This window comes from Thalassophryne amazonica, chromosome 3 (assembly GCF_902500255.1).
Source record: "Thalassophryne amazonica chromosome 3, fThaAma1.1, whole genome shotgun sequence".
In the NCBI taxonomy this organism is placed as follows: Eukaryota; Metazoa; Chordata; class Actinopteri; order Batrachoidiformes; family Batrachoididae; genus Thalassophryne; species Thalassophryne amazonica.
Window position 1 is genome coordinate 62,483,839 of NC_047105.1, and position 18,072 is coordinate 62,501,910.

The following is an 18,072-nucleotide window of genomic DNA, read 5'->3' on the forward strand; positions in this document are numbered from 1 at the left end:
GTTGATACTACACATACGAGATATGGACAAAAATTACATATCAGGTAAAAAAAAAAGGCTAGATTTTTGAAAAAAACAAACACTTATAAGAGTTTAAAGATAAATTACTGCCAGAGTTAAGATATATAAAATCATTGTGTACTCAGGCTAAAACTACTTGAAGATTGTTTTGGGGACATGATAGTCTTAAGATTCAAATTACTTTAAAAATGTCAGGTCAAAGAATCCAGTTTGTGTCCAGAGCAGGAGGTTCCCGTTTAAGACGATTCTCCATGTAATGTGGAGTTGCTGCAAGTCAAGCATCTGATGTAAAACCTGTGCTGTTTGACCCCAAGTGGAAAAAAGGAGAAGCTAAATGAACTTACTCTTACGCTGTCTGTCCACATGTAACTATAAAACAATGTATCTAAAGATGATGTTTCAAGTACTCAAAGAACGGTGCCTTCAACAGCGTCAAGAAGAAGAAATGCAGCTTTTGTATAGTGTATATATATATATATATATATATATATATATATATATATATATATATATATATATATAAGGAATTACATGCATGTTCAGTTAAATGGTAAATGGACTGCATTCATATAGCGCTTTTCCATCTGCATCAGACGCTCAAAGCACTTTACAAATAATGCCTCACGTTCACCCCGATGTCAGAGTACTTCCATACAAGGTACTCACTACAAACCGGGAGCAACTAGGGAATTAACGACCTTGCCCAAGAGCCCTTAGTGATTTTCCGGTCAGGCCGGGAATGAGTCAGTTACTGACTCATCCATAAAAACAGATGACTACAAGAGTAATACTGTAGAATGTGATGTAAAACAGCAGATTTTCATGGACCCAACACCCAGTAGTCTCATGCTTTTCTCCATGAAACCATCACAAGTTACTTCACTACTTGTAACCCTAGCCCTAACCCCCATCCATAACCGTAATCTATAAGACAATATATCTAAAGATGACATTTCAAATACTGAAACAATAATAATAATAATGGATGTTGGTTCTACTAATGTGCTACTAGCAAAATAGTAGAAAATGAAAGGCTTCCTTTAAAAATGTATTAAAGGTGTACTGCCGGTGGGATCCCCCCCCCCCTTTTTAAGGTTTAAGTCATAAAAAGAATTTTCTTCAGCATCACTGTAATTTTATTCTTTAGCCTTTAAATAAGGGATTCATAATATGGCATTGCCAGTATGATCAAAATTCACACTGTCTGGAAAAAATAAGTATTATTTACCTTGAAGAAAATCAAACAGACAGCCATGAACTACATTCAGTAGAGACCATAGGTAGAGTCCGTAGTTTGTAGTAGGGACCACAGCAACATCATAGATCACATGGGAACTTCCCACGACTTGCACAAGTAATGCTGGGAAGCACATAGAGACAGCCAATCAGAATAGAGAAAGTCAGTGCGACGTCAGCTGTCTGATCGCTCAAACCAAGATGGCAGAGAACGCTCCAAAACGGCTTATCACATATTACAACAAAAATCTGCCCTATACTCGTAAACCAGCCCTCGTGAGATACAAGAAAAAAATGGCTGATAAATCAGACACACTTCCTATCAATTTTACTGACCTGGAAGCTGTGGCAATAAAATCAGGGTGATACAAATCTTAAAACAGGGCGATACAAAAAAATACATTGAAAATACCAGGCTTTGTATCGACCTGCTTTTCATCCAAACAGAAGCCCTCATTTCTCAACCCCACCAATGACAAACCCCCATTTTGTGTCACCTTGGTGACAAGTGCAGGATCCTGATACAGGATCCAGATCATTTCATTCAACCAAGATGTCTGGTCAAGGTGAGAGAGTTTTAGCCTCCCTAGCAGGGAGAATTCTACAACTTGATTCTCATATTGAAGTTGTGAGGCATCAAGAAGTTAGTGAAGAGGACACTCATGTCTTACAGAGAGACATTAAGAACAATCCATAATTTACATATCTACATGATTTACCTGCATTATTCATTCTACATGATTCATGTGTATGATTATTGTTATTCATGTTTGTTGTAATATGTGATAAATATCTTATTACATGTGTGTTTATGTATCACGCCCTGTATCATACAGATACATCAGTGCATGATACAGGGCGTGATACATAAACAGACATGTGATAAGGTATACATATATTTTGTAGTGAGAAATAAACACTTCCAATCTTTAAAATGCTGTTTTTGAAACCAGATAATGCCTATGAAGTGATTTACAAAACATCTTATGGATGTTAGCATGCACGCCGTGGAAACACACATCAAAGGTAATTTCAAAACCTTGTGCATGTGCTTCCTCCTGTAGACGCCATTAAAAGGAAAAGAAAATATTATACAAATAATGAATGTTTATGAGTTCAATGGTACGAATATTTCATAAGGTGAAAGCTGGAACATACCATTCAACGAATATACATTACGAATATACGAATATTTAATTCCACTGAATTAAATATTCGTACCATTGAAAGAATGTAAAAACATTCATTATTTGTTTTATATAACGGCTAAAATAGATCATTGTCATTTGATATTTTATTAATTTATAAACAATAGAAAAGGGACTTACATTTTGGTGTTCCACTGTGACGTGTATTCCAGTGATGCTGTGCACTGACTTTGGACTTCCATTAAAAAAAAAAAAGATTTTGTGTAGTTCCTCAGTCCAGCCAAAAATCACATCAGCATTTCATGTTAGCAGCTCTTCATGCATCCAGACGGCTTACAGCGGAGTGGATTTTGTGTGTGTGCGTGTGTGTGTGTGCAGCGTCAGTTAACTCAATCAAGTCATGTCAGAAATGAGTCCAGGTTTTCTTTCTCTCTTCCTGCTAACAGACAGCACACATAGTAGTGTGATATGCGTTTCGGACCAATTGTCATGGTAACCGGTCGACCGGAAATCAGCCAATCTGAGCGCGCGTAGCGTCACAGCACTATAATAATGATAATGTGGAATACCTCCCTTTCATTAAAATGAGCTGTAATTTTGCGACACGTTAAAAAATTAAACACACATTATAGTGATTGGATTTCAGTAGGAACAAAATTTTGTCAAGTTTTGTGAAATTTGAAAGGCCGCACACCTTTTTTTCTCGTAAATAGGGGTGTTTCAAACCCCTCAGCAACCCCACTTCCAACAATGCAATACCACATTAGTGCGCGGGATGGCAGTACCGAGTCACTCCGGTGGGTTCCTGTGCATTCCTTTGCCACTTCTTTCTCACAGTCTTTCTTGGCCCGACAGTCCCGTTACAGTTCATCCTCCACGGCGGAGGGGCGGGATTCTGCCGGTGTCCGTCCTCTAAGCGTCACAGCACCCTTTTATAAGCACTCTGGAGCTGTGATCATCACACAGACAACCGCTTCGGATACTTTACTTTAACAAACGCGTGAAAATTCCTCATTAAGAAAACAGACATGATGGCAACGGAGGAGCTAGAAATGAACGGAGGCGCAGAGACTGAGGTAAGACTAGCACACTGTTCCGTTAGCCGCCCCTTCTTTAGCCGGCAGACCGACAAACAGCACAAAGTGCCACATTTCTCCACATTTAAGCTCCCTAACACAGACTGTAATAAGTATTAGCCCATTTTGAACTTCATTTAGGATTTTTTGTTCCCACCTATCTGTGAAGTTGTCGCTGTCGTACGTCAACTGTCAGCAAATTACTTATTAAATAAATAAATACATTTATTTATTTTTGATATTTTCTGACCTTATTACGTTTTTAAGCTATTTGTTTTTATTACTGTTGTGGTACGGTCTGTAGTTCTTTCTTAGGATCGTTTTTCAAAACCTACAGTGCAAATGTTCCAGACACATCTGTCAGAAAGTTCCATAAAAATATCAAAAGTTGCCAAATATTTAAAATAAAGTAAAACGCGCGTTTTAAAAATAAAAATAAAGTTTTAAAAATAAAACTATCACATTTCTTGCACTTTATACTACTATATATTAAAATAAATATTATAATAATAATAATATAATCATAAACATATAAAAAATAAACTATGTAATTGTTTTTCATAAGCAGTTCATAAGAAAATTACTTTGCTTTTAATCAGGTACTTACATTCATTTTATTACTGAGTAGTAGTAGTAGTAGTTATCCTCATAGTAGATTAATTGTACTCCGCCTCAGCTCTGACTGCTGGGATAGGCTCCAGCACCCCCATGACCCTTAATTGGACTAAGCGGTTGAAGATGAGTGAGTGAGTGAGTGAGTGAGTGTGTAGCACTTACAAATGTCACAAAGTACTGAAAAACTTCCTAAAATTAGAACAATAATTTAGAAAAATAAACAAACACAAATTAACTGTTCAGTCATTAAAAATACTATGTAAAATACACATTTACAGTGCCTTGCAAAAGTAGTCACCCCCTTGGGCTACACATTTTAATGTGTCTATGCCATTTCAAACACAAACAGTAATTTGGGCTTGTTCATATTACATTTTCTAAAATTATCCTTGTTAAACTTAAACTGAAAGCAGATCTCTACAACTTGATATAAATTAAATAAAAATATCAAAGCCAAGATGTTGGGGTTGATGGCACCCTTTAGTACAACAAAAGTTCGTCTTTGCTTTTTCAGCGAGTTTACTTTAGACAAGTCAGGGGATGGTTACATGTACATTTCCAAGCCACTGAATATGTTTATATCAGTTATTAAGAAATACAAAGTATGGTACTCTGTGGTAAATCTGTGTGGAGTAGACCGTTCCCAGAAACTGAGTAATTGTGTGACAAGGCGACTGAGAGAGGCCACCAAGACACAAAGGACAACTCTGAAAGAGTTACATTATTCTCTGGTTGCAATTGGAGAATCTGGGAATAAGGCAAGTTTTATATTTTGCATCACCAATTGTACAACATCACAGTGGAGTGGAGCATAGAAGGAATTTCTGAAAAAAGCAGACTTGAAAGTTCAGCTACAGTTTGTTGGGAGGCACGTGGGAGACTCGATCTTAGATCTGAGGTGGTCCCTTTTTGACAGTTCTTGTCTTTTCCACTCCACCATGAACCTATGAGTGGTGATGCAACAGGCCAAATTTGTCCTATGCAAAGTCTCTCCCATCACATACACAGAAGCCTATAATGTGTTCATCGTTATCATGTGTGTCTTGGTGGGTTCCCTCACTATATTCTTCTTTTTGGATGGTAACTCAGATTTTGAGAACCACCTACTTCACACGGATTTACCATACAGTACCATACTGTTTGTATTTTTAATGGTTGATGTAAATGAAGTATGAGACATATTCAGTGACTTCAAAATGTTCATGTATCCATCCTTTGACTTGTCTAAAGAAAACTGGCAATGAAACTGATAATTAACTTTTGTTATACTAAAGGGTGTCATTGCGTATGCAACCTATCATCTTGGCTGTGATATTTTTGTTTAATTTATATCAAGATGTAGAGATTTGCTCTCAACTTGAGTTTAAGGAGAATCATTTTAGAAATTTTAATATAGATAAGCCTGAATTAATTTTTGTGTTCAAAATGACAAACTGTAAAAGAATGAGGGGGTGAATACTTTTGCAAAGCACTGTAAATACACAGTGAGAACAAAATCAAAAATTAAACTCATGGTGTCATTTGTGGAAAAAGAAAATTTGCACTTGATGATAGAATGATTGATTAGTTTTATGGCATTGAAAAGGGGAAAATCTCAGGGTTTTAATGTATTTGTGGGGCGAGGGAGAGGTTGTAATTTTTGGACAATTCAGATAGTATTTTCTGTTTACATTGTGATAAAAGGATGGCACAGTGGCATAGTGGTTAGTAGAGGTGGGTGATACCGGGAATTTTGGTATTGATCCGATACCAAGTAAATACAGGCCCAGTATCGCCGATATTGATACTGATACTTTTTCATATTTAAGCTTCATAGATCCAAAGGATGCAAAAGACCTAGGATAGAATTTCACCAAACATTGTACGTGACAACAAAATACTTTATTATCATAATCAACATTTTTGTTTAAAAAATATCACTCAACACAACTTAAAACAAAATCTCCTGAGGTAGATGGCTGACAAACCACAATACAAGGGTGCGCTGCTCCGTGTTGTGTGATGCAGTGCTGCTCTTACAGACAGAGAGTAGACTTTGATGAATCTGCGTGTGCAGCAGTCAGTGCGTGTGGGAGAGAAAAAATGCTTGAGTATCGATCTTTTTACCCTAGGATCGTTCAATATCAATACCAGCATTGGTATCAATATTATCGATATTAGGATTGATCTGCCCACCTCTAGTGGTGAGCACTGGTGACTCACAGCGAGAAGATCATGGGTTTACTACCTGTGTGGAGTTTGACAAGCAGGTATAGAAAATGAATGAATGTGAGATGTACAGTAATCTAAACACGAACCTTGATTCTACACCAAACATTATTGGTCAAATAAAGTCCCAAAACAAATAACTAGTTTACGGTTTTTATTATTATTATTACATAACAGTCTTTTGATAACCTCTTTGTATTGCTGTATGCAGGATATAACAAGAAGTTATGAACAAATTTCAATAAAAATTTTACAATGTATTAGAGGAAAGTTATTGAGATCAAAGAAGCATTTATCTGATTTTTATATGAAGCTAGAAGGTCGGTTGAAGATCATTTCAAACAAATGTAATCCCCCAAAATTTATCCTGGATTGGATTTGTCTCAGAATGTTTTTCTCAACCAGTCCTACACCTTGACAAAATTTCACTGATACCCATTCATATATGGATGACCAAACTTCAGTCATCCGTGGGAGGCTCAGAGTAGAGTCGCTGCTCCTTCGCCTTGAAAGGAGCCAGCTGATGTGGTTCGGGCATCTGGTAAGGATGCCTCCTGGGCCTCCCAAGGGAGGTGGTCCAGGCACGTCCATCTGGGAGGAGACCCCGGGGAAGACCCAGGACTAGGTGGAGAGATTATATCTCCACGCCTTGGGATCCCCCAGTCAGAGGTGGTCAATGTGGCACGGGAAAGGGAAGTCTGGGGTGCCCTGCTGGAGCTATTGCCCCCGTGACCTGAACACGGAAAGTGGTTGAAGATGAGTAAGTGATGAGTGACCATTCATACATGAGTAATCATGTAATCTCTTTGGAGGCAGATTTTTAAAAATAAAAATAAAACAGCTTAGCACAACCAACTCAAACATTGTACATTTTATACTCAGCAGCCATAGTTTTTGCAAAGATCACAAGATTAGCTGTAAAGGTCAGTGAAAATACCCTTTCAGACAAAGGAGCCAGTTCATTGTCGCTGCCCTTCAGTGTCTAGCCTATACAAGAAATGAACAGAGTAGGACCCAGAACACTTCCCTGATGAACCCCAGAGTTCACTGTGAAGAGAGTCCATTCAGTTCAATTTATTTATGTAACACTAAGTCACAACATATATTGCCCTAAGGCGCTTAATTAGGGTAAGGTCGAACCTCAAAGGAGCCAAAACTAACTAAGCAGGTCAGAATTACAGATTCAGACTGATCACTTGACACTATGTCTGTTCCACAAGGAATAGATCTGGATGTGTGTAGTACTTTGATTAATCTGTAGCGGGGCAGAGATTGGGTATCACTTGCTCACAGATTCCTGTAACAAAGGTCTCCTTGTGTGCCCTCAGTGACGTAGTAGAACGTTTGCAATATGATGAAAGATAATTGGTCACATCACCTGCACTATTCCAATGTTGACTGAGGGGAGTTTTTAAGTTTTATTTGCCAAAATGCAAGAGAACAAGAAGGGACTAAGCATGTATTCTTGTTCTAAACATTATTGTAAAATCATGGCATGTTTGGATTTGAGAGTATTTGAACTTTCAAACATACCCGGGGTAGAAACATTCCTCAGTGGATCTCAGAATTTGGCTCAACAACAATTAAGCTCTCACAGTAAATCTGAATATACACAGCTGTGTTTGTGTCTATTGGAGGAGTTTAGCTCTGTACCACTGTTATCACCTCATCACTGTCATCAGGCCAGTTTGAAGTATTTTATTGCAAAGTGTCTGTACTGAACTGTGGGTTGTATATAATATAAAAAGTGAGGTCTGCAATAGGGCTGCAATTAATGATTATTTTTGTCATCGTATTATTATCAGTTTTTTATTTTATTTTTTATAAATTAAAAAAATATATATTAGTCTATTGATAGTTTTCTGATTAGCTGTTTATCTTTTGGTTAATTTAGCAGTATATCATAACTGTGAATTTTACCAGTAATCTAGCACTCAAATATTTTGACATAAAATGTGTTTAAGTCAGACAACACAAGTAGAAATAGAGAGTATTTATTGCAACATCAGTACATGGTTTTGAGTTTGGTGGATAGGCCAAACTCATCACTCCCCATCACTCCCCTCCAGTACTTACTTGTGATATGAGGGAGTGATGATTAGACACACACATTTTCTCCCCGAGCTGAGCTCACAGGTGGATGCTGGAGTGGAGGTGCGGCTGACCAGCAGCCGTGATGTGGCACAAGGCAGGCAGAGGCTGGAAAACTGCTGCTTCTTAAGTAGCCTGCCCAGTTTAGAGGGAGTGTTTTAGTGGATCATGTAAACAATGTGTTTTAGTGGGAGGTATGTGGTAATTATGTGAATGAGGCATGTTAGTGTTTGTAGCATCCAGGTTGAGTTGTCTGCCAGACCTGCCTCACATATTTATGTAATTTATTTGACCAATTTTTATAAATCCCAACATGTAAAGGGTAAAAAGTGTTAATAATGAAAAAGGAGTTTATGGCGGGAAAAAATATGTAAGAAAATCTTGCACACAGCTTTGCCTCTTCCTAATACACCAAAAGACAGAAAATAAAATCATAGCATATTTCATATAGGGCTACAAACAAACAATTATTTTCATTATCAGTTAATCTGTTGATAGCTCCTGGAATAATCCATTAACTGTTCGGTCCAGAAAATGGTGAAAAATAATGTTTCTCAAAGCCAAAAATGATAATATTCAATTTAGTCTCAAAGAGGAGGAAATACATTAGTAAAGAAACCAGAAAATATTCACATTTAAGGAGCTGAAATAAGAGAATTTGGACATGAAAAAAAATAAGTCTCAAGATGATTAATCAATTGCCAGAATAGTTGGCAAATTAATAATCAATGACAATCGATTAATCAGTGGCAGCTGTAGTTTGCAAGACTGGTTATGAATTTTGCAAAATATGATGTAAAAACTTCAGACAGAATATGAAACTTGTAGATCCACATATCAAGCCACTTGCTGAACATCCATCCATCCATCCATCTTCTACTGCTTAGTCCAATTAAGGGTTGCGGGGGGCTGGAGCCTATCCCAGCAGTCGTAGGGTGTGAGGCGGGGTACACCCAGGACAGGACGCCAGTCTGCCGCAGGGCCACAAACAGACAAACAAACACAGACACACCCACACGCACACCTAAGGACAATTTAAAGATTCCAATCCACCTAACCCGCATGTCTTTGGATGTGGGAGGAAATCGGAGCACCCGGAGGAAACCCACGCAAACACGGGCAGAACATGCAAACTCCACACAGAAAGGCCACGGGAATCGAACCCACAACCTCCTCGCTGTGAGGCAACAGTGCTAACCACTAAGCCACCGTGCTGCCTTGCTGAACATTTCAAATAATATTGTTTCATCTTTTTAATTCTGTGTGGGTCTTTTTGTATTTTCATGCCATGAGTTGATTCATACCCTGACCTTGTAACTGTGATTGGTACCAAACAGTGACAGAGGTGTACTGTTACTGGGGTTGTCATGGTAGTACACTTTCAAATTTGATACCAATACCCAGGAAAATACTCAATACTATTTTTCATACCCGTGGGTAAAAAAATGAAAAGGTATATTATTCATCTTGGGTTTTCTGAGCTGTCTTAAATGCAGCATTAGCACAAGTATGAAGCTGTTAGTAGAAAGGCAGTGCAATCTCATCATGTCTAACACCGTTCCGTGACTTTTTCTGTCTGGTCAACATTTATTTTTATTTCCAACGGCAACATTGTGTTGACTCTGAGCCGTCTCTGGCTCCACTCCTAGGGAGGTGCTGTGGGTGCAACGAAGCATTGGTTTTACATCCCCTTTGAACCCATAGGAGAGCAGTTGGAGCATTTTTGTGTGTGGGTGTGTGTGCTTGGAATTTAACAGCAGTTAAATGAGCGAGGGAGGGGGTGTGTGTCTGCCTGTCTGCAGTGTTGTATGAAGTTGTGTGTGCTAACTGGAGGACAGGACACAAAAACATCCCTGTTGGTATTGATACTGTTGCAAATGATTATTGAATCTAATACTAATGTTAACAGGTAGTGATAGAATAACTTTGAAGGATGAGGGCCGACTGAGAAGTTTTGAGCCTAATCCAGAAAAAGTAAGACATGGTTCTCCATCTTTTGCATTCTGAGAAACCAACATTTATCAAGAATGTGTGAAGTTTTGACTCGCTGGGAGCAATGATGAGAAATGTACGTGTTCTGATGCAAACACTGACATGAGTACAGGCTTTCACGTAGCTTATTTACTGCAGGGAAGCTCACATCGCTGAAGTTCCTGCATAAATTTAGCATATGTAGAGTGTAATGAGTTTAGGTGTTTACATGCTCACAGCAGCAAGTTCCCAACAACACGAAGAGGAAAAGACTTCCCCTCAAAGTCATTAAAGTGAAAAAAAAAAATGATGCAAACACCATTGCGTAAAGGGAACAGAGATGCCAAATGGAAAAAGGAAGTGTTAAACAAAACAACAGTTCAAGGAGTGAGGGGACACAGAGGGACCACCACTGCATGTTTTCAGAGGTGGAGAAAAATCCTGTATATTTGAACGTCCGCTTATAATGATGCCAATGTGAGAATTAGGGCAGCACTGTTGGACAGCTAAAACTGTCTTCACCAAAAACAATAAAGTCCGAAGCTCACAGGAGCAGACGCATTGTGGGATTTTTTTTAATAGAAATATGTTGCACGCTGAGTATATCTGAGAATTTTAGAAGTACACAAACAAGTGCCATTTGACAATGTGTCCATCTGTGTGAGGTCATAACTCATAAATGTCATGATTTGCGTCTCCACTGCCAGTGGGTGTGGCTTGTGTGGACGTGTGACCTGTGTACCACAAAGAATGTGACCCTGATGTGAAGCAGCTCAGTGACCTTCTAGGTTTCGGGTGTTCCTCTTTAAAATCAACCACTGGGCACTTTCACTTCTATTATTGCAGTAAAAATAAACAATGATTGTACAATTTTGTGCTTTTTGGTTTTATCATTTTGCTCTCATACAGTGCATCCGGAAAGTATTCACAGCGCTTCACTTTGTCCACATTTTGTTATGTTAGTCTTATTCCAAAATGGATGAAATAATTTTTTTCCCTCAAAATTCTACACACAATACCCCATAATGACAATGTGATTTTTTTTTTTTTTTTTTTTTTTTTTTTTTTAGGATTTTGGCAAATTTAATAAAAATACAAAATCTAAGAAATCACATGTACTTAAGAATTCACAGCCTTTGCCATGAAGCTCAAAATTGAGCTCAGGTGCATCCTGTTTCCAATGATCAACCTTGAGATGTTTTTGTAGCATAGTTAGAGTCCACCTGCGGCAAATTTAGTAGATTAGACGTGATTTGGAAAGACACACCTGTCTACATATAAGGTTGCATAGTTGACAGTGCATATCAGAGCACAAACCAAGCATGAAGTCAAAGGAATTGTCTGGAGACCTCAGAGACAGGATTGTCTTGAGGCACAAATCTGGGGAAGGTACAGAAACATTTCTGCTGCTTTGATGTTCCCAATGAGCACAGTGGCCTCCATCATCCTTAAATGAATGAAGTTCAGATCCAACAGGACTCTTCCGAGAGCTGGCCACCCGTCTAAACTAAGCAATCAGGGGAGAAGGGCCTTAGTCAGGGAGGTACCTAAAAACCAGATGGTCATTCTGTCAGAGCTCCAGCATTCCTCTGCAGAGAGAGGAGAACCTTACAGAAGGACAACCATCTCTGCACCAATCCACCAGTCAGGCTTGTATGGTAGAGTGGCTAGACAGAAGCCACTCCTTAGTAAAAGACATATGAACAGTGCACCTGGATTTTGCCAAAAGGCACCTGAAGAGAAACAAAATTCTGTGGTCTGATGAGACAAAGATTGAACTATTGTGTGAATGCCAGGAATCATGTTTGGAGGAAACCAGGCACCTTCCCTACAGTGAAGCATGGTGGTGGCAGCATCATGCTGTGGGGATGTTTTTCAGCCGCAGGAACTGGGAGACTAGTCAGGATTGAGTTCCAGTATCTTGGGGTCTTGTTCACGAGTGAGGGGACAATGGAGTGTGAGATTGGCCGGAGAATTGACGCAGCAGGGACGGTGTTGCATTCACTGTACTGTACTGTTGTGACAAAAAGGGAGCTGAGCCAAAAGGCGAAGCTCTCAATGTATTGGTCAATCTTTGTTTCCACTCTCACCTTTGGTCATGACACTTGCGTCATGACCGAAGGAACTAGATCATGGGTACAAGTGGCCAAAATGGGCTTCCTCAGGAGGGTGGCTGGTGTCTCCCATAAGGTGAGAAGCTCAGCTAAACGTGAGGAGCTCAGAGTACAGCCGCTGCTCCTTCACGTTAAGAGGAGCCAGCTGAGGTAGTTTAGGCAACTGGTAAGGATGTCCCCTGGGTGCCTCCCAAGGGAGGTGTTCCAGGCGCGTCCATCTGGGAGGAGACCCCGGGGAAGACCCAGGACTAGGTGGAGAGATTATATCCCCACACTGGCCTGGGAACGCCTCGGTATCCCCCAGTCAGAGGTGGTTAATGTGGGCCGGGAAAGGGAAGTCAACACAACACAAAACACAACACACTTTTCTAAAGCTACATACACAAAACCACACCTTCTCTTTTCAAAACACAAACTGCCACACCAAAACAGCTGCTCAAAGCCTGCAAAAATGTAAACACTATATGCATCATTACACACTACAGCAAAACAACTGAAAACACAATGGGCCTCGTATTAACGTTGCGTACGGCGATATTTGAGCGTATATGGGGTGTACGCCAAAATGGCTGCGCTACTTGGCATTTATCAATGTGGTCGTTGGCGTACAGTGCGCTGAAAATATACACCAAGTCGAGAGGTGGTGTAAATTATACACCAAAATGAACCAGCACTGGAATCTACATAAAAATGAAAATGATCAACATGATAAACAGTGCCATTATACAAATCAGTGCATATGTTACATAAATAACACTTTTTAATTATACTACAAAACAATTAATACGACGGATGATTTTGACGCTCTATTGTCACGCGTCGTGATTGGTGAATTACTGGTCTGACCCGTATAAAAGGCGGTCGTGTGTCGTAGGTCAGGGTTGCACAATGGCAGATCTAGTGTTGTTAGAGGACATAGATGCTGCACTAAGCAGGGAAAGAGTCTTCCGCAACAGGGCAGATCTCCTGAGTGAGTCTGATGACTGGCTTCTGAGTAGATTTCGCCTCCCCTGACAGGTCGTCTTGGACTTTGTAACAATATTTTTATACAACCCCTGGCAAAAATTATGGAATCACCGGCCTCGGAGGATGTTCATTCAGTTGTTTAATTTTGTAGAAAAAAAGCAGATCACAGACATGACACAAAACTAAAGTCATTTCAAATGGCAACTTTCTGGCTTTAAGAAACACTATAAGAAATCGGGAAAAAAAAATTGTGGCAGTCAGTAACGGTTACTTTTTTAGACCAAGCAGAGGGAAAAAAAATATGGAATCACTCAATTCTGAGGAAAAAATTATGGAATCATGAAAAACAAAAGAACGCTCCAACACATCACTAGTATTTTGTTGCACCACCTCTGGCTTTTATAACAGCTTGCAGTCTCTGAGGCATGGACTTAATGAGTGACAAACAGTACTCTTCATCAATCTGGCTCCAACTTTCTCTGATTGCTGTTGCCAGATCAGCTTTGCAGGTTGGAGCCTTGTCATGGACCATTTTCTTCAACTTCCACCATGTGTCTTTTTGCAAGGAATGTTTTCACAGTTTTTGCTCTATGGCAAGATGCATTATCATCTTGAAAAATGATTTCATCATTCCCAAACATTCTTTCAATTGATGGGATAAGAAAAGTGTCCAAAATATCAATGGAAACTTGTGCATTTATTGATGATGTAATGACAGCCATCTCACCAGTGCCTTTACCTGACATGCAGCCCCATATCATCAATGACTGTGGAAATTTACATGTTCTCTTCAGGCAGTCATCTTTATAAATCTCATTGGAACGGCACCAAACAAAAATTCCAGCATCATCACCTTGCCCAATGCAGATTCGAGATTCGTCACTGAATATGACTTTCATCCAGTCATCCACAGTCCACGATTGCTTTTCCTTAGCCCATTGTAACCATGTTTTTTTCTTTTTAGGTGTTAATGATGGCTTTCGTTTAGCTTTTCTGTATGTAAATCCATTTCCTTTAGGTGGTTTCTTACAGTTTGGTCACAGACGTTGACTCCAGTTTCCTCCCATTCGTTCCACATTTGTTTTGTTTTGTTTTAGACACAGCTGACTGTGAACAACCAACATCTTTTGCAACATTGCGTGATGATTTACCCTCTTTTAAGAGTTTGATAATCCTCTCCTTTGTTTCAATTGACATCTCTCGTGTTGGAGCCATGATTCATGTCAGTCCACTTGGTGCAACAGCTCTCCAAGGTGTGATCACTCCTTTTTAGATGCAGACTAACGAGCAGATCTGATTTGATGCAGGTGTTAGTTTTGGGGATGAAAATTTACACGGTGATTCCATAATTTATTCTTCAGAATTGAGTGAGTCCATATTTTTTTTCCCTCTGCTTGGTCTAAAAAATTAACCGTTACTGACTGCCACAATTTTTTTTCTTGATTTCTTATAGTGTTTCTTAAAGCCAGAAAGTTGCCATTTGAAATGACTTTAGTTTTGTGTCATGTCTGTGATCTGCTTTTTTTTTTATACAAAATTAAACAACTGAATGAACATCCTCCGAGGCTGGTGATTCCATAATTATTGCCAGGGGTTGTATAAACCCAGAGAATATATTCACAAGAGTTTTGGGCACTAAGTTTAATGCAGTTGTCCGTGGAGCCTGATTAGAGTGTTTCAAATGCATTTCTCATGTCGTGAACGTACTGAGATTACCCTATCCTACCCATAATCCACCTGGACACAGCATGTCCACACTAAAACCTTAAAAATTAGCGATTACTTTAAAACTAAAACACATATCTGATATTTTCTCTTTATAAAACTTCAGACGTGACGTTAATTTAAATAACTTGTCTGAAATTACTTTGGTTAAAATTTGAACCATAAGTTAAAAATGTATGCCTCAGGATGACTTGGGTGATATTGCCCGCATATCAGCATGGGGTTAAAAGAAAAGAGTTTTTGTTTGTTTGTTTGTTTGTTTGTTTGTTTGTTTGGGTGACCAGTTCTCCTTTGCCTGCAGAGGGTAGAGCGGTTTCTTCTAGAAGTAGCTACCCTCTGTTTGCAGAGGGTAGAACTACACATCAGCTATGAAACATTTAACAGGTAGGTGCTCAACTGATTTTAAATTTTATAAGTGTTTGTAGCTGTTCAGCTTTGTTCACCATGTTAACGGTCTAAAAATTATCAGACAAAGGTTTATCGGAAGATAATTAGTCCGATAATGCTTTTCAGAGTTATCTGAAAAGATAAGCCGATAATGAAAACATTATCTTTGATAATTATTGGTTATCGGATTATTGGAACTGTGCCCACCACTGCACATAATTACAGGAAGACAACAAAATAGTAACATGATACTTCAGTTACGTCTGTCAAAAATGATGTGTTTTTGCTAGGGTTGTTGGTTTTATGCCCGGCCTTATTTGAGATTCAGTTAATCAGACTTGATATGAAGGTTGGGTCTAATCCAGAATAAATTTTAGGGTGGGTGACGCATAACTTTGTCTGTCGCACTAATGCCAGAGTTTGTGGTTGTGTTCAGGTTCTGCCAAACCGCACAAGGAGGCATCAAAAGCCTCTGAACATGAACCAGTATGCCAATAAGAAGAGTGCAGCAGAGAGCATGCTGGATGTGGCTCTGCTGATGGCAAACGCCTCACAGCTGAAGGCTGTGATGGAACATGGACCAGCTTCCCCCTTCTACACACTGCTTATCACGCTCATTGCCGTCTCCCTCATCCTGCAAGTGCTCGTTGGTGTTATGCTCATCTTCATAGGTGAGTGTGGGATTGTAAACTCGAGTTTTTAGCACCTTTTTTATTGACTTATTTGTATGACATGAAAATGACATGGACAAAAAAAATGTACTTTTGTGTGTATCTCAACATTGTACAAAGTATTTCAGTATTTATATTTTACTTTTTCCAGACTAGTGACTGTCAACTTTTGTTCACTCAGTAGCATATAGATTTGTCTTTGCAACCAACTAGAAGAGCACCAAGGTTAAAAATGGCCAATGTCATTTTTTCCTGGTTATATAAGCAAAAACCCGCCGTATGGGCGGGGTGTGTGTTGTGGTGGCAGGAGTTGCCATATAAATACTTACGCTGCGATCATTACAGTAATGCTTCACAGTTACACTTCTTATATATCTGCTCCAAAATGTTATGGTCACACCAAGCCGATGAAATCTGATGCATTATTTAAAAAATAAAAAATCTGTGTGTATGTTTGATTCAGTATCATTTTAAATGTCACACAAATTCATGAGTTAATTCCTACAACCTAAGGTGATTCCATGGTGCAGCGGATGCAGTGACGCATAGTATTGGCACTTGATCCCAATCCTGACCTGACCTCCAGTAAAACTGGGCTTATAACTGGAGGTTCAATGTATGTCAAAGACTTACTTTCAGTAAGGTCCAGGTTTCTCCCAGTGTGCATTTGAGGCCAGCTCCTGGCATGACTGTGTGACGGGTAAATGTGACGTGTCATTATAAAGTGCTTTAAGCGTCTGTCTCAGAAGCAGAACTACATAAGCACATCTGTCATTTAAGTTGGCAGAACCAACCTTGAGAATAATAGTGATCTTCTAGTAGGAGGTTTCTACTCTGTTTGCTGATGACTGGCAGAATCTTATCCTGACCGGGAACACATTTGTGTCAAGAGTGCAGTCACAGGAAGAAGCCTGGAAATAGCTTGTTCCCTCAGATGGTACTAATTTTAAAATATGACTCCAGTGTGAGCCCAAAAAGGACATGATAAATGGTAAATGGACTGCATTTACATAGCGCTTTTCCATGTGCATCAGACGCTCAACGCACTTTACAATAATGCCTCACATTCACTCCAATGTCAGGGTGCTGCCATGCGAGGTGCCCACTACACACCGGGAGCAACTAGGGGATTAAAGAACTTGCCCAAGGGTCCTTAGTGATTTTCCAGTCAGGCTGGGATTTCAACCAAGGATCTTCTGGTCTCAAGCCCAACGCCTTAACCACTAGACCATCACCTCCCCTATGATGTACAAGGCATGGTAACATTCAGGCAGAACTTACCTTCAATTCTCCACACTGTCCCTTCTTAGATATACTATTGAATAACTGATAAACAGCAGGGTAATGCGGCTTTATTTATATCAGTGTGCACTGCAGTAATGATGACTTCAATGTTGCACTGAAAGCAGATATTACTAGTGGATACTTTATCCTCGACGGGATTGGAGGTTATTTCCTCATGACTAAGTTGCATTAATCACTTCATGTTTCTTTCTTTTTCTTAGTCAAGTGGGACTTGAACAATGAAAAGATGCACTACAGGCTCAACATAATGGAAAATGCTGCTACAGGCTTCATCTTCATCATAGTTGTGGTCAACATCTTCATCACTGCATTTGGTGTCCAACAGCCAAAATCAAGTTCTTGATCACCTGTGATCATGATTGTCCAGACCCCTGATCAACTGAGTAATAGTGGACCTTATGCTATATGAATAATTTATTAATCAAATGAAAATGTCTTGAAAAGCAAGAAGGTGCATAATATATGCTCTGTGTATATATATATATATATATATATATATATATACACACACACACACACACACACACATTAGATAGAT

The 18,072-nt window shown here is 39.2% G+C and overlaps 1 protein-coding gene across 1 annotated transcript; it reads left to right on the forward strand.

Annotated features, from left to right (window-relative positions):
- The first annotated feature begins 3,299 nt into the window (after positions 1–3,299).
- LOC117507921 (ninjurin-1-like) lies at positions 3,300–17,991 on the forward strand. Its single transcript, XM_034167675.1, has 3 exons — positions 3,300–3,481; positions 15,995–16,229; positions 17,735–17,991. The coding sequence occupies exons 1-3, from the start codon at positions 3,434–3,436 to the stop codon at positions 17,875–17,877; spliced, it is 426 nt and encodes a 141-aa protein (XP_034023566.1). The 5' UTR covers positions 3,300–3,433; the 3' UTR covers positions 17,878–17,991.
- The last annotated feature ends 81 nt before the right edge of the window (positions 17,992–18,072 follow it).

Excerpts from the sequence above, each read along its gene's own strand:
- LOC117507921 (XM_034167675.1), top strand. The coding sequence starts at position 3,434 with ATGATGGCAACGGAGGAGCTAGAAATGAACGGAGGCGCAGAGACTGAG. Across the intron at positions 3,482-15,994 it reads ACGGAGGCGCAGAGACTGAG|GTTCTGCCAAACCGCACAAG; the intron begins GTAAGACTAGCA and ends GGTTGTGTTCAG. Across the intron at positions 16,230-17,734 it reads TGTTATGCTCATCTTCATAG|TCAAGTGGGACTTGAACAAT; the intron begins GTGAGTGTGGGA and ends TCTTTTTCTTAG.